The sequence below is a fragment of the Neolamprologus multifasciatus genome, chromosome 13 (genome assembly GCF_963576455.1).
Source record: "Neolamprologus multifasciatus chromosome 13, fNeoMul1.2, whole genome shotgun sequence".
NCBI classification, from domain to species: domain Eukaryota; kingdom Metazoa; phylum Chordata; class Actinopteri; order Cichliformes; family Cichlidae; genus Neolamprologus; species Neolamprologus multifasciatus.
Window position 1 is genome coordinate 2,930,815 of NC_140451.1, and position 17,214 is coordinate 2,948,028.

The 17,214-nt window shown below is 41.1% G+C and overlaps 1 protein-coding gene across 4 annotated transcripts in view; it reads left to right on the forward strand.

The window, feature by feature from the left end:
• The window catches only part of vps8 (VPS8 subunit of CORVET complex), an 88,894-nt gene that overhangs the window by 57,823 nt on the left and 13,857 nt on the right, over positions 1 to 17,214 (forward strand). For all 4 annotated transcript variants that reach the window (XM_085182173.1, XM_085182171.1, XM_085182172.1 and 1 more), the window contains 7 exons: positions 488 to 544; positions 1,258 to 1,340; positions 1,926 to 2,010; positions 2,138 to 2,236; positions 5,538 to 5,627; positions 7,069 to 7,115; positions 7,469 to 7,613. In XM_085182173.1, the coding sequence (XP_085038299.1) occupies positions 488 to 544; positions 1,258 to 1,340; positions 1,926 to 2,010; positions 2,138 to 2,236; positions 5,538 to 5,627; positions 7,069 to 7,115; positions 7,469 to 7,613 (606 nt within the window). The remainder of the gene's footprint in view (positions 1 to 487; positions 545 to 1,257; positions 1,341 to 1,925; positions 2,011 to 2,137; positions 2,237 to 5,537; positions 5,628 to 7,068; positions 7,116 to 7,468; positions 7,614 to 17,214) is intronic.

Consider the following 17,214-nt stretch of genomic DNA (forward strand, 5'->3'; position numbering starts at 1 on the left):
TCACAAAAACCACATGACCACGAACAGATTCATTGATTTCCTCGCTTGGATCACACCATCGAATCCTGCCTGGATTTAGAGGAGAAACTAGAACCATTATTCTCCTCGAAAAGCAGCTTCCAGATCTGTGACGTAGCACAAACACAAACCTTTTTATCTGCCTGCTTACAGGTGAGCTGTAGCTGCATCGGGCCGCCCCCTGCACCTCTCTGTTCACAAAGTATTCATTCATCTGGCAAAGTCGAAGCTCGTGTCTGTGCACACAAAGTGTTTAGACTTTATTAACATATTAATGTAACATATTAAGGATTAAAGAGGATCTAGTGTTAGCAACAGCACAGCTTACCCTCTCCCTGATGTAATGAGAAGCCAGACGGACTCTCGACGATAAACTGAAAATAAGTCGATGACATGTTTCAACTTTGAGTCTTTAAATGAATTTGTTTTTACTGTTTCTGATCTTTAAATGATCTCATTGTCTGTGCAGGTGCTGGAGTTCCTGTGTTGTCCGGACGATGATTCCCGACACACTGAAAGGCAGCAGGTTAAACACACAAACCTCCGTCTCTCTCTCATGACCTTGTGCTCGCTCGCTGTTGCCTTCGTGCCGATAGGCGCCAACGAGCTCCAACGTGTCGACCTCCTGGCACAGGAAGCAGACACAGCGTTTTCTAAAACACTGATGTCGTCGCCTGCTTTGTGCTCTGGTTGTAAATGTGCGTCAGGATCACGACTGCTGGGGAGGGCGGGACCTCAGAGCCTGATGCTGTCAGCAGGATTCAGCTTTGTTCACAATAAAACACACATCATAGAAAATACATCAAATGTTTACACTGAGAAACCGTTTTCAGACAAACGTGAGCTAATTTTGAATTTCGCATTCAGAGCAGCACATCTGAAAAAAGTTTCCCCTCCTTCTTTTAACTACAGTCTGTAGACGGCAGCGAGCAGCTGCTGGACTTTAGTGTTGTTCTTGTCTGACACACAGCTGTGGATCATCGTATCGTTTCACTGAGCGGTTCTCCTTCCTGCATCGACTGCTTGTACAGCATACATCTTTAATAACTGTGAGATCTCGTAGATTAGAGAAAATCCAAAATAAATTCAAACTTGAGCACCGAGTCTTTTGTTTCAGTCACTAAAGATGTTGCATCATTAGATCTCACCCTTGATGAGTAAATGAGAAGCTTTGAACACAACTACTGCATCCAGCTGCTGGATTCAAGCGTAATAACTAACTTTGTGATCGATTTAAAGGTTCTGCTGGAGCTCCTGCAGGTCGGGGGTGTGGTCCAGTTTAATGAAGAAAGACTCCTGATTCTGGCAGAGAAAGCCAAGTTGTAAGTAGCTGAACACAACGGAGGAGAATTCAGGTTTAAAAGCTTTTAACTCCAACATTTATCAACACTTACTTAAAACTGCAAACTTTGCATGAGTAACTTTTACTTTACCTGATATTCACTCCTGATTTAACTGACTGCTGTCGTTCCACCAACCTTTGAAGGACAAACGTCTCTTTAAGTTTTCTTGCTTTAAACAAGTGGACACTGAGGGGAACACATGAACCAAACACAGAGTTGAGATTTGTTTGCCAAAAACCTGAAATGGTGTGTAAACCTGGACTCAGAGAAGGGAAAGCTGAGAAGTTTCTACTGATAGATTTGTCAGTATGAACAATGCATAGCACAAAGACATCTGAGTGTTTTATTGCTGCTTTAACTTTGTCAATATTTGATATACACGACATATTTGTGAAATTTCACTCTTGTGCATTTTCACATCAAACACTGATGATATAAGATTGTGGATCTTTACATAAGTTACCTGTGAAAACAGCTGAGAGTTTATATATGAATAAATCATGTAATTCAAATGGTAGCAATGCTACAGGAGTTTCTTATCATTATCATGTGTTTTGCCACCAGCTACCAAATCTGTGAGTTTCTTTATGAGAAGAATCATCAGTATGACATGATCATTGACTGCTACCTGAAAGACCCCCTCAGAAAGGTGCGGCAGATTATTCAGTTCTTTTGACTTAAAAGTGTAAACTTGCAAATGTATTAAATGTATTATACTGTAATGTAAATGTTATATATATGGAATAATTGATGACGTGTGTGTGACTGTTTGTCAGTGGGAAATCTTTAACTACATCCACAACCTGCTGTCCATGCCTGGATACAGCCACGAGGAAAAACAAAGAGTTAAGAGCAAAGTGCTGAAACACATAAGGGTTAGTAGATACACACACACACACACACACACACACAGCTGTGCATTACATCCTGGTACTTATTACTGTGGTAGTTGGTGGGCAGTGTTGGGGAGTAACTGAATACATGTACCGCCGTTACGTATTTAAAATACAAAATATGAGTAACTGTATTCCGTTACAGTTACCGTTTAAAAAGGTGGTATTTAGAATACAGTTACTTTGTTGAAATAAATGGATTACACGGCGGTACTTCCCTGTTTCATATTGTGGCGGGTCAGGACTGTTTGGGTTTGTTTGACAGCTACGTTCTGTTGTTCCAGGCGGCAGCGTTACGGTTGCCATGGTTACAGGGTGACTCTCTCTCTGCGTGTTTCCTGGGTGAGAGAGGCCTGTTGTTGTTGTTGTGCTAAGCTAACAGGCAGAATGCTACAGGTATAGCTCTAAAGAATGTAGCATCATGGGCAGTGTAGTCCGTGCTGCAGGGAGAATGGACTGCCATACCCGTTATGTGTCTGTGAGCGAGGGAGGGAGAAAAAGGAAAAGTACGAGCTGTCATCGAGCAGAAACGGGAGCTGGAAGCATGTAAATATAATAATAACCACTGCAGCCAAGAAGAGAGCCTGACGAGCCCAGTTGTAAGTAAGCTATTAAGACTCGACTGTACACCGTGTTCGTGTTTTCCTCTGAAACAATAAGTTCTGTTGGAGCAGCCTTTCAACGCCTCTCTCTGTCTCTGCTAGCAAAGTTGACCCAGACAACAAAGTAAAGCTAGTTTTCGGCTACCAGCCCGACACAGAACCCACCGTATTAGCCAGAGGTCCCTTTACTACGGTTCGGAGCCGCGGACCTTCAGTAACAGTAATAAATCACAGCAATAGTACATTCATGTAGTTGTAAACAGCATGATAATATATTAAGTAATCCAAAGTATTCAGAATACGTTACTCTCATTGAGTAACGTAACGGAATACGTTACAGAATACATTTTGGGGCATGTAATCTGTAATCTGTAATGGAATACATTTTAAAAGTAACCTTCCCAACACTGTTGGTGGGTTGAGTGTGAAAGTCACAGGCTAAATGGGTCATATAGTCATAGGTGTTTAAAATTCTCAGTGCAATGAGAGATTTCTAACATTTCTGACATGTTACAGTGGTTAGCATACTGTAGCTAGCTCACTCTGTCAATAGGAAAGTGTTTACAAAAGATAACAGCCTATTCTGACTCTCTGACTGCTGTGGATCCACTTTGGTTTCATTTTTGACTCAAAGTCTTTTTTACAAATGTATATTTGCAATATACATAAATTGCAAATATACATAATTAATGATATAATTACATACATATGCATACATACATAAAAATACGCATGTATAGATATATTTACATACTAAAGTCTAAGAAGGCAAACAGTCCCCAAGTTTGGCGTCACTGTTACTGTGAAAGGTCGACAGTTAGTACAAGTATTTGTAATTTTGTGCTTCAACGTGAAAGACAATCAACATGGGATCAAAGTGCAAACTGGAAGCTTTAATTCAAGAGGTTTAACAACAGTGTGGCCTTAACTGTCCAAAATGACAGATCTCCATTTGCAAAAGCTCAGACATCAGTCTGGTCTGAAGGTCCGTCAGATGTCTCGGATGTCCTTCATCTTTGGCCATACAGATGCTGTTTCCTGTCTTTAGATGCTCTGACAGGCTTTTATTGTTGACACCTTAAGCTGCTCCTTGTTTGTGGCTCTCTCTTGTTGTGTTTAGTGCATTAAATAAAAGAAATCAACAGCTGTTTTTAGTCTTTTGTTAGTTTTATTCTTGTAGAAATGGTTTCAGTCCACACAGAGCACACAGGAAGCAGACCCTATAGTTTCCTGCCACATCTTTATTACCCTGTTGCCAGGCAGAAATCCAGTCACCCTACACAGATCAAACACAGGATATATGTGGTAGATATGATAATGAAGTCTTATCTATTCAGAGAAAAGAAACCGGACGCTGTCTTAGTTTGGGAGGTTCTATGCCTGCACCGAGGGTTAAGCATAGATACGCCACTGGAGAAGGAAAGTCTTAATATATAACAAATAATGTTTTTCACTCTGACTTCAGTAAGTGAGAAGCTGCTGCGTTGGATCACGATTAGATGAATAATAATGTATACTTTATTGATCCCCGTGGGGAAATTCCTCTCTGCATTGAACCCATTCACTCAGTGAAGCAGCCATTAGGCAACAGGGGAGGAGTGTGTAGGGACGGTGCCTCGCTCAGGGGTACCTCAAGGGTAGCCGTTCAGGGGAATCGAACCCCTGACCTTCTGATCACGGGGCCAACACTGAGCTATCTATCTTTTTGTCTTGAGGATCTCTCGGGTTGTTTTCTTTGGTTATCTTCTGTCTACACTCTGAGCTGCTGTCTGATCAGTTTTGCAGAGCGCCCCGTACACGTCACACTTCATCCTGATGCTTCTGTCTGACATCATCAGTTAACACTTGTGAGCTGGTTTCAGTTGACACACATCCTTATCCTTATTTCAGTGTCTCGACGAAGTTAAGACCTGGATGGCCTCAAATTTTCTTAATTTTAACGAGGAAAGAACTGAAGTGATCATCTTTGGATCAAGCTGCTATTCTAGTATCTGCACACTTTAGCACCTTGTGCCAGAAATCTGGGGGTTATCCCTGATAATAAGTTTACCTTTGAGTAACAGATTAACTCTGTTGTACAGCGGTCCTTTTTTAAATTGAGGCTCGTATCCAAGGTGAGATCATTCTTATCTTTTAAAAAACTAAAACGGGCAGTTCACGCTTTTATCAACTGGACCGCTGTAATCCTTCATATGTAGCTGTTAGCCAGTGTTGTCCAGCACGGCTCCAGTTGGTCCAGAATGCTGCAGCTCGTCTCCTGACACAAAGAGACGCAAACATGTTTCCCCGGTGCTCGCCTCACTGGCTCCCAGTCCGCTTTAGAATTAAATACAACATTTTATTGATGACTTAAAGCATAAAGCGCTGAACGGTCAGGCTCCAGAGTGTCTGTCTGACTGACTGCAGCCTTATTTGCCCTCTAGAGCTCTTAGATCCAGTGATCTCTTGCTCCTCGCCACGTCTGAGTCCAGGCTGGTTCACAGAGGTGACCGGGCGTTTGCGGACTAAGTAGACATGAACTAATAGTTGGAGCACTCGCAGTCTGCTTGAATTCCAGTTTGCTGCTGGAGGCTATTTTTAAATGTTTTCCTTTTTTCCACATTTCTGTGTTTGCAAATTCAGGAGGATGAAATTGTCTGACCAAAAATACATTTCCAAAACATTTTGTTTTACCTTCACAGGACGTGGTGACCCTTGACCCCAGCAAATCAGCTGACTTAGTGCTGTTTCATTTCACCACCGAGGTGCAGCACATCGTCTCTGAGCTTCAGGTAAGGGCAACAGAAATACTGATGTTATTTCTCTTTGTAGTTTCTGAAGCCTGAGCGAAGCCTCGAACAGCACAAATGGATTTACAAATATTAAGACTGAGACCTGCTGTCCAAATCTTTGCCTTCTTCTTTGTTGTGTATCAGATAAAATACATACTGTATATTGTGCATTTTCCAAAGGGCTGTAAATATCGTACTTTTCCACTTCATGCAGCATGCCTCATTCACACATGCATGTTTTTCTCTCCATAACTGCTTTTTATCCAACATTCACACTCTCATCAGTGAATTGCAGAGCAGGGTTCGGTATCTCGTCCACAGATACAGACTCGAGCAGCCAGGGGTCAAACAACCAACCTTAGAATTAGTAGATGCTCTAACTCGTGAGCTGCAGCCTCCCAGTTTCGGTTCATTTACTTTGTCTCTTAAGTCATAATGTTGGGCTTTAAGTCTAATTTTAGTCCCTCTTTCAGAGCCGTTGCCTGAGCTCCTATCAGAGGATGCTGAGATAGTTTGACTCCCATGAAACTGAAGAGGGGCCCAGTTTTTGGAGGATTGCTAAACAGCGATTGTGTCACAGTGAGCTCTGGTAGTGCTCTTTCTGTGGGGCGATCGTGGCTCAAGAGTTGGGAGTTTGCCTTTGCCTTGGTTCGAGCCCCAGCTTGGACAGTCTCGGCCGTTGTGTCCTTGGGCAAGACGACGTTGCCTCCTGGTGGTGGTCAGAGGGCCCGGTGGCGCCAGTGTCCGGCAGCCTCACCTCTATCAGTGCGCCCCAGGGTGGCTGTGGCTACAATGTAGCTGCCATCACCAGTGTGTGAATGATGGATGACTGGATGTGTAAAGTGCTTTACACATACAGGCCATTTACCATTTCTGTCCCTGCTCACACAAAGGAACAGATACTAGTCCAGTTTCTGGTTTGATCCCCATCTAGAGCTCTGTTTGGCTCTTGTCATGTAGCAGCTCGTCTCCTCTCATGTCTTCCTCTTGAGGCGCAGCAAACCTGTGTGAATGTGACATCCTGGAGGAGCTGGACTACCTGTAACCTGTGATACAATCTTTTGACAAGGACACTAGAAAAGCAAAACTAGATGAAAAAAGATCGTTCAGCAGGGATAAAGAGAAAGCAATGGTCTCCATCACATCAGTAGGTTGGTGGCTCCATCCCTGGCTGCTCCAGTCAGCAGGCCACATATCCCTGGGCAAGATACTAACCCCAAGTCGCTCTCCGGTGTGTGATTGTTAGCTGAGGCCTGTTGTATAAAGTGCTTTGAGTGCTTCAGGAGAGTAGAAAAGTGCTATATAGTCAGTCCATTTACCATCAAAGCAGGTTAAATGCATAGAAACTGTTTCCTAATAAGACATATTGGTGCTTTATACTCTGAAATTCTCCTATTTTTTGAGTGATTATGTAAAATATTCTTCTTCTCTCTCTCTCAAGGATGATCAGCTGCTTTTCAATTTCCTCAACTGCCTCTTGGAGCCACGGTACGGTGTGCGTTTTACCATCGGCCGTCTTAAGTATTGATTATGCTCTCTTGCAGACACAGCTGGAGATGTTATTGCCAAGTAGTTCTGCTGTTATACTCCAGTTTGAGTCCTCCACCTCAGGCGCATAGTTGGTGCCGTGTAAATTGTCCAGCTGTGAGTGTGTCGTCAGAAAAGATTGGGAGGCACGCAAATGTTTGCACAAAGCTTTGTGGGGACCCTTGTGCTCAGCATCTGATAATGAAAATCACCTGGACATGAGCAGAAGCCAGCGACTTGCAGATGCTGCATTTCTCTCTCTCATCCTAATTATGGTCTTCTTTTCCTTATGTGGTCACCTCTGCTCTTCTCAGGGAAGGCCCTCATTCAGGGTCCATCTTACCTCAAGAAGGTGACCTCCATGAGCTCCTGCTGGATTTAATGTGCCGCTTTGCCCCAGACCAGCTTCTGAGCTTCCTCCACACCTCCCAGCACTACAGACTAGAAGATGCAATACAAGTACTATTATAATTCTTCTTTGCATGTTTTTGTGTACAGAAGTTAGAAACCAAATTATTCCATAAACAGCTGCATTAGTTAATGTATGGAGTAATCTCGAGTGCGTCTGGGTAGAACATAGTTTCTATAGCTGTGATGCCTGAGGGGTGGGTGGGGGTGGGGGGGTGTATGTGTGTCGCTCTACCAGAGGCCTGGAAGTCTCTTAGCCCGTCCTAGGACTGCACACACGGCAAAGACATTAACACATGTTCCTTTATGTTTATTAACACTTATAAATGGTGTGTAAATAATGGTTTATTTGAAGAGTTTCAGTCAGGTTTCAGAGTTCATCACAGCACAGAAACAGCTTTAGTGAAGGTTACAAATGATCTTCTTATGGCCTCTGACAGTGGACTCATCTCTGTGCTTGTCCTTCTTGACCTTAGTGCAGCATTCGATACTGTTGACCATAATATCCTATTAGAGCGATTAGAACATGCTGTAGGTATTACAGGTATTGCACTGCAGTGGTTTGTATCATATCTATCTAATAGACTCCAATTTGTGCATGTAAATGGAGAGTCCTCTTCACACACTGAGGTTAATTATGGAGTTCCACAGGGTTCAGTGCTAGGACCAATTCTGTTTACATTATACATGCTTCCCCTAGGCAGCATCATTAGAAGACATGGCATACATTTTCACTGCTATGCAGATGACACCCAGCTCTATCTGTCCATGAAGCCAGATAACACACACCAATTAGTTAAACTGCAGGAATGTCGGACTTCCGGTGTGACGGTAGAGCAGTATGGTCGCTCCCGCAAGCCAAGTAGATAAACTCCGCTAAAACACGAATTGAAGCGTGAGACAAAACAACTTTGGAAGATGAGCGGAGGGACAACAAAAACAAAGAATAAAAAAACTACGGACACCCAAGGTAAAGACATAAAACATCCGAACAACGAGGACAAGCTAGCACCTGAAGCTAATATGGCCGCGTTTCAAAACGGGCTGGATTGTATTAGCAAACAAATTCAATCCCTCCAAAATGAATTGAAATCAGACTTCACGACGTTCAAAGAAGAAATTACTGGCCAAATGAGACACGAACTGTCTAAATTCAAAGAAGATATTGACCAGAAGTTTAAGAGCATGACTACAGAACTTAAAGAACAAGAAGGGAAATTAGAAGCTGCGCTGACGCACACGGAGGAAATAGAGACATGGAGCCACGAGGCCAATCAAACCCTGACAGAAATAATGAGAGAACAAAAAACGATGATGACCAAATTGGATGACTTGGAACTGCGATCCAGACGTAACAATCTGCGGATCTACGGAATACAAGAGGGAGCCGAATCTAAGGAAGAATCGCTGGCCCAGTTTCTGGAAGCCTGGCTCAGAGAGGAGCTTAATATTAACATCAACCTCCAGATTCAACGCGCACACCGAGCACTAACCCCGAAACCAGCAGCGGGTCTCCCCCCAAGGTCAGTCGTTGTCAATTTCCAACAATTCACAACTAAAGAGATGATACTTAAAAAGGCATGGGAAAAGAAAATAGTCACTCTGGACGGAAGCAGGGTTTATTTTGACCACGACTACTCGGCGAGAATGGTGCAAGAACGTAAAGCATACGTGAATATCAAAAAGGTACTAAAGAAAGAAGGCATCCGTTTCCAGACTCCTCTCAGCAAGATGCGAATCCACTGGCCAAATGGAGTGAAAACTTATGGCAACGCGGAGGAGGCTGCTAACGACCTGCAAGCGAGAGGATACAACGTGGAAAAAGGGATAAACAGCCGGGAGAGAGAGGGCACCGAGGGACGTCTGTCAATCGGGGCAGCGACATGGAAACCGGTCCGGCCCACGTATGCTGGGGTGGCTAGCAGGCGAGCTCGAGAGAGACTTCAAGAATTTCAGCATAACGATAACAATGCATGAAAGGCGTATATGGAGACGTATAACAACAAGATGGATTCAAGGTGTGTCTGGTAGGGCTATATGGAAACACAAAGTTGGCTAGGGATGGATAGTACACAATAATGACTAGTGTGAGTGTGACAATCTTTCGTGAGTCATATCTCATTACTGGAGGGGGGCCCTTTCAATATGAGAGACATACCCCCAAAAACAAAGAGAGGAACAACAAGTGGGGAAGGTGGCTGGTACCTCTTTATTGAAGTCCTCTTATCTGTACATAGTTAAACTAAGTTGTAACTTGTTGATGAAAATGTTTTGTTTAAACAAGGGTTCAATGGGGTGCCTGTGGGGGTCTCAAAAGATAGCCGGTAGATCACAAAAGGATAATGCTCACTACACATGAAGAAATAAAGTGTATGTCTTTAAATGTTAATGGAATTTGCAACCCAGTTAAAAGAGCCAAGATTATGAGTAAACTGAAAAAGGAGAAGACACAGATAACTTTCCTACAAGAAACTCATTTATCAAAAATAGAACACGAAAAATTGAGGAAATTTGGGTTCAAAAACACCTTTTACAGCTCTCATACAAACTCTAGGAAAAGGGGGGTTGCAATTCTCATAACTAATTCCCTTAAGTTTCAATCCCACAAAGAAATAAAGGATAAGGAAGGTAGATATGTCATTGTGAAGGGTGTGATTAATCAAACAATGGTCACATTGATGAATGTGTATGCCCCTCCTGAAAGTAATAAGGAATTCTTTAAATTAATTTTTGATATTCTTGTGCTAGAAGCAGAAGGTATATGCATATGTGGAGGAGATTTCAATGTGATATTAGATAGTGACTTGGACACAACCAGCCTGAAGAAAAATAAAAATTCAATTTCAAAATTAGTAAGATATACATTGGAAGACATTAACTATTTTGATGTCTGGAGAGCTTTGCATCCGCTACAGAGGAATTATAGTCATTATTCAGCAACACATTATGTATATTCAAGAATAGACTACTTCTTTATGCAAAAAGGGAATAGAGATATAATAACAGATTGTTGGATTGGAGTGGCAGATGTGTCGGACCATAGTGCTATCTACTTAAAAATCTATCTTAAAGGTAGACCAAAAAACACAATATGGAGACTAAATGTGGGGCTATTAAACAATAAATCTGTGGTAGAACAAATACAAAAAGATGTCAAAACTTATTTAGAAGAAAATGACAATGGTGAAACCGATCCAAGTATTCTATGGGACTGTTTGAAGGCAGTTATACGTGGGAAACTAATCGCAATATCAAGTAACCTTAAAAGAGAAAGAATGAAGCAATATAATGAATATGTGGATGAATTGTCACAATTGGAGAATAAACACAAACGCAAGGTAGATGTCAAGATACAACAACAAATTCAATTCAATTCAATTCAATTTTATTTATATAGCGCCAAATCACAACAAATGTCGCCTCAAGGCGCTTCATAGATACAGAGAAAAACCCAACAATCATATGACCCCCTATGAGCAAGCACTTTGGCGACAGTGGGAAGGAAAAACTCCCTTTTAACAGGAAGAAACCTCCGGCAGAACCAGGCTCAGGGAGGGGCGGGGCCATCTGCTGCGACCGGTTGGGGTGAGAGAAGGAAGACAGGATAAAGACATGCTGTGGAAGAGAGACAGAGATTAATAACAGATATGATTCAATGCAGAGAGGTCTGTTAATACATAGTGAGTGAGAAAGGTGACTGGAAAGGAAAAACTCAATGCATCATGGGAATCCCCCGGCAGCCTACATCTATTGCAGCATAACTAAGGGAGGATTCAGGGTCACCTGGTCCAGCCCTAACTATATGCTTTAGCAAAAAGGAAAGTTTTAAGCCTAATCTTAAAAGTAGAGATAGTGTCTGTCTCCTGAATCCAAACTGGAAGCTGGTTCCACAGAAGAGGGGCCTGAAAACTGAAGGCTCTCCCTCCCATTCTACTTTTAAATACTCTAGGAACAACAAGTAGGCCTGCAGAGCGGGAGCGAAGTGCTCTAATAGGGTGATATGGTACTACAAGGTCATTAAGATAAGATGGGGCCTGATTATTTAAGACCTTGTATGTGAGGAGCAGGATTTTGAATTCAATTCTGGATTTAACAGGAAGCCAATGAAGGGAAGCCAAAACAGGAGAAATATGCTCTCTCTTTCTAGTCCCTGTCAGTACTCTTGCTGCAGCATTTTGGATTAACTGAAGGCTTTTCAGTGAGTTTTTTGGACATCCTGATAATAATGAATTGCAGTAGTCCAGCCTGGAAGTAATAAATGCATGAACTAGTTTTTCAGCGTCACTCTGAGACAGGATATTTCTAATTTTAGAGATGTTGCGCAAATGGAAGAACGCAGTCTTACATATTTGTTTAATATGTGCGTTGAAGGACATATCCTGGTCAAAAATGACTCCAAGGTTCCTCACAGTGTTACTGGAGGCCAAGGTAATGCCATCCAGAGTAAGAATCTGGTTAGATACCATATTTCTAAGCTTTTCAGCGCCGAGTACAATGACCTCAGTTTTATCTGAGTTAAGAAGCAGAAAGTTAGTGGCCATCCAAGTCTTTATGTCTTTAAGACATTCCTGCAGTTTAACTAATTGGTGTGTGTTATCTGGCTTCATGGACAGATAGAGCTGGGTGTCATCTGCATAGCAGTGAAAATGTATGCTATGTCTGATGAAAGATATTAAGAAGAAAATTAATAATTTACTCTTATATGAAATGGAAGTAAAAGCAAGGTATGTAAAACAGAGCTACTATGAATCAGGCCCTAAAGCTGCACGGCTATTGGCAAGACGTTTACAAAAACAACAGGCAGAAACAACAGTCAATAAATTGTATAATTCTAAGACAGAACAAATGACACATAACCTAGAAGAGATAGAAAGTATCTTTACCGATTATTATAAGGCCCTGTATCTACAAAATGCACCTACTAATAATGGCCTAAATGATATTAAAACATTTTTAGACTCCTTAGATCTACCCTCTATTGGAACAATACAAAATGATCGCATGACAGCACCAATAACGATAGAGGAGATTCAGAAAGCGATTGGAAAATTACGAACAAACAAGGCACCAGGCAGTGATGGGTTTCCTGCCGAATGGTACAAGAAATGTGGAAAAGAATTGATACCCTTACTCCTCTTAATTGGACTCACACTAAACATGTGATTCCCCCCTCTTGGAGGGAGGCAATTATCACGGTGCTGCCAAAACCACAAAAACAAAGAGAATACTGCCAAAATTACAGGCCTATATCAGTGTTAAATGTTGATTATAAAATCTATACTACAATCCTATCAAATAGGCTCCAGTCGTTTATACCAGACCTGATAGATGAGGACCAAGCAGGTTTTGTCAAAAATAGACAGGCACAAGACAATATTAGAAGGACCCTACACATCATACACCAAATACATAAAGACAAGATACCGGCTGCATTGATAAGTTTAGATGCAGAAAAAGCCTTCGATCGAGTCAGCTGGGACTTCCTGTACCTAACCATGGCAAAGTTTGGGTTCACTACAAAATTAATCCAATGTATTAAATCTCTCTATGACAAACCGACTGCAAGACTAAAAGTTAACGGCTCATTGACAAAGACATTTCAACTAGAGAGAGGAACTAGACAGGGTTGTTGTCCAACCTTATTTGCCTTGTATATTGAGCCATTGGCACAAATGATTAGACAAGACTCCCTAATAACAGGAATAGAAATCAATAAACAAGAGCATGTAATTAGTCTGTTTGCTGATGACGTGTTGATAGCCCTCAAAAACCCCACAAACTCTTTTATGCAGCTTACAGAAATGTTAGGAAAATTTGGTACCCTTTCTGGCTACAAAGTAAATATACTTAAAACTCAAGTTCTAATGTTTAATTGTACACCAACTCAAAATCTTAAGGAATGGGAAATAAAGTGGGAGGCAAAAACCCTTAAATATTTAGGTATAAATATAACCAAAAACTATGCCAAACTATATCAAAGTAACTATGGACATATAAATAACAGGATAAGGCAGGATATGGAAAGATGGAATACATATTCGTTAGGATTTAGTGACAGGATAAATGTGATAAAGATGAATATCTTACCACGATTGCTATATTTATTCCTCTCTCTTCCGATAAGCATACCTCAAACCCAATTCTCAGAATGGGATAAGTATATATCTAGATTTGTCTGGGAAGGCAAGCGGCCAAGGGTACGATACACTACTTTACAGCTTACTAAGGAGAAAGGAGGAATGTCGCTTCCTAATTTAAAAGAATATTTTCGTGCTGCACAGATACGCCAGATAACATATTGGTGTAGTGATGATTACGGGGCTCGCTGGAAGGATGTGGAGCTCTCCACACTCAATGTCCCAATTCAAACAAACATGGGTTTAAAAAAGATCCCTGAATACATAACTAAAGACCAAGATAGGAACCCGATAATATCCTTTACATTAAATGTATGGTATGATACAGTAAAGGAGTTCAGAATTGGTAAAGAGCTTGGTTTACTAAAATGGATAGCCTTCGACGAAGAATTTAGACCAGGAAAATTGGATCTTGGTTTTAAAAATTGGAATGAAAAGGGAATCACAGCAATTTGTTTATTAATCAAAAAAGGAGAAATTAAAAGTTTTGAAGAATTAAAACGGGAATACAACTTAAAAAACAAGGATTTTTTCAGATACTTACAGGTGAGAGATTACTTTAATAAAAACATAAAAATAAAGGAAGACAAAATCCACCCTATTATAAAAGTAATTATACTGGCATATAAAAGTGTTATTCCAAGAACGGTGTCTACCCTATACAAATGTTTGATGGAATCAAGACAGGAATCAACTGTATATGTTAAAGTAAAATGGGAAAGAGAGCTGAGTGAAGAAATCACTGAGAGGGTGTGGTATGAAACATGGAAAGAACATAAGAATACAACTCACTCATTGAGGTGGAGAGAATTCCTCTGGAAAAATCAAATTCGCTATTTTATCACACCTAAGATTAAAAATAAACAAACCACTACACAACAACAATGTTGGAGGCTGTGTGGATGGGATGAACCAGACCATACACACATTTTCTGGAAATGCAGAAAAATTCACACTTTCTGGGTTAAAGTTCACTCAGCTCTCTGTGATATATTAGGTTATATAATTCCTAGAACCTGCCTTGTTTTGTATCTAGGGTACTTGGAAGGTACTGTAGATGTAAAGGATCGTTACCTGGCTAAGATTCTCCTTTTGGCAGCAAAGAAGGCCATCACCAAAAACTGGCTTAAGACAGAAACACCAGGAAAACAGCAGTGGGTAGCAATTGTGGAGGACATTATGGAGATGGAGAACCTTACATATAAACTGAAATTAAAGGAAGAACGCTTTTTGAAGGACTGGGGAAAATGGTTGACGTACAACGGAAGAAAAAGGGAAAAAGACTGAACTGAATGAAGATGGGCATACAAGGGGAAAGAAAAAAAAAAGAAAGAATGTGAAATGAACAATGGAAGTGTTTGACACCACAGGCATGTTTCCTCTTTTTTTTTTTTTTCTTTTGTTTTACTTTATCTTATTTTGCTAATTATTATTCTATATGTATTTATATTTTTATACATATGTATATTTGTTTGTTCCTTTTTCTTTCTAATCTCACTGTCTTGAGTTTGACTCTCTTTGTATTCTGTTGTTCTGAAGAAACTGTATGTGTAATGGACAGGTGAGTTGTTCAAATAAATAAAATAAAAAGTAAAAAAAAAACAAAAAAACTGCAGGAATGTCTTAAAGACATAAAGACTTGGATGGCCACTAACTTTCTGCTTCTTAACTCAGATAAAACTGAGGTCATTGTACTCGGCGCTGAAAAGCTTAGAAATATGGTATCTAACCAGATTCTTACTCTGGATGGCATTACCTTGGCCTCCAGTAACACTGTGAGGAACCTTGGAGTCATTTTTGACCAGGATATGTCCTTCAATGCACATATTAAACAAATATGTAAGACTGCGTTCTTCCATTTGCGCAACATCTCTAAAATTAGAAATATCCTGTCTCAGAGTGACGCTGAAAAACTAGTTCATGCATTTATTACTTCCAGGCTGGACTACTGCAATTCATTATTATCAGGATGTCCAAAAAACTCACTGAAAAGCCTTCAGTTAATCCAAAATGCTGCAGCAAGAGTCCTGACAGGGACTAGAAAGAGAGAGCATATTTCTCCTGTTTTGGCTTCCCTTCATTGGCTTCCTGTTAAATCCAGAATTGAATTCAAAATCCTGCTCCTCACATACAAGGTCTTAAATAATCAGGCCCCATCTTATCTTAATGACCTTGTAGTACCATATCACCCTATTAGAGCACTTCGCTCTCGCTCTGCAGGCCTACTTGTTGTTCCTAGAGTATTTAAAAGTAGAATGGGAGGCAGAGCCTTCAGTTTTCAGGCCCCTCTTCTGTGGAACCAGCTTCCAGTTTGGATTCAGGAGACAGACACTATCTCTACTTTTAAGATTAGGCTTCAAACTTTCCTTTTTGCTAAAGCATATAGTTAGGGCTGGACCAGGTGACCCTGAATCCTCCCTTAGTTATGCTGCAATAGATGTAGGCTGCCGGGGGATTCCCATGATGCATTGAGTTTTTCCTTTCCAGTCACCTTTCTCACTCACTATGTGTTAACAGACCTCTCTGTGTTGAATCATATCTGTTATTAATCTCTGTCTCTCTTCCACAGCATGTCTTTATCCTGTCTTCCTTCTCTCACCCCAACCGGTCGCAGCAGATGGCCCCGCCCCTCCCTGAGCCTGGTTCTGCCGGAGGTTTCTTCCTGTTAAAAGGGAGTTTTTCCTTCCCACTGTCGCCAAAGTGCTTGCTCATAGGGGATCATATGATTGTTGGGCTTTTCTCTGTATCTATGAAGCGCCTTGAGGCGACATTTGTTGTGATTTGGCGCTATATAAATAAAATTGAATTGAATTGAATTGAATAAATATACAGGAAGTGAAAATGTGAATGAAGAAGAAATAATGCATCATGGGAAGCCCCCAGCATTCTAAGCCTATTGCAGTGTAACTAAGGGAGGGTTCAGGGTCACCTGATCCAGCCCTAACTATATGCTTTAGTAAAAAGTAGCTTTAAGTGTCTGTCTCCTGGATCTGAACTGGGAGCTGGCTCCACAGAATAGTGTCCTGAAAGCTGAAGGCTGCCTCCTGTTGTACTTTAAATATTGTAGGAACCACAAGTAAGCCAGCAATCTGAGAGCAAAGTGCTCTGTTGTGCTCTGTGATACTGCACCAAGAGGTATTTAAGATGAGATTCTTCAAGATCTTTTCTGTGAGGAGATGGATTTTAAATTTTCTTTGTCTGGACCTTTGAAGAAACCTTAAAGTTTCTACACTTTATGATGATGAGTTCTGTCTGTATGCTGTGATAGAAGCTGCGATAGAAGCTGAGATAGAAGCTGCGATAGAAGCTGCGATAGAAGCTGCGATAGAAGCTGCGATAGAAGCTGAGATAGAAGCTGAGATAGAAGCTGCGATAGAAGCTGCGATAGAAGCTGCGATAGAAGTTGCGATAGAAGCTGAGATAGAAGCTGCGATAGAAGCTGAGATAGAAGCTGAGATAGAAGCTGCGATAGAAGCTGCGATAGAAGCTGTGGCGTCCTCGTCGTTGAGATAACT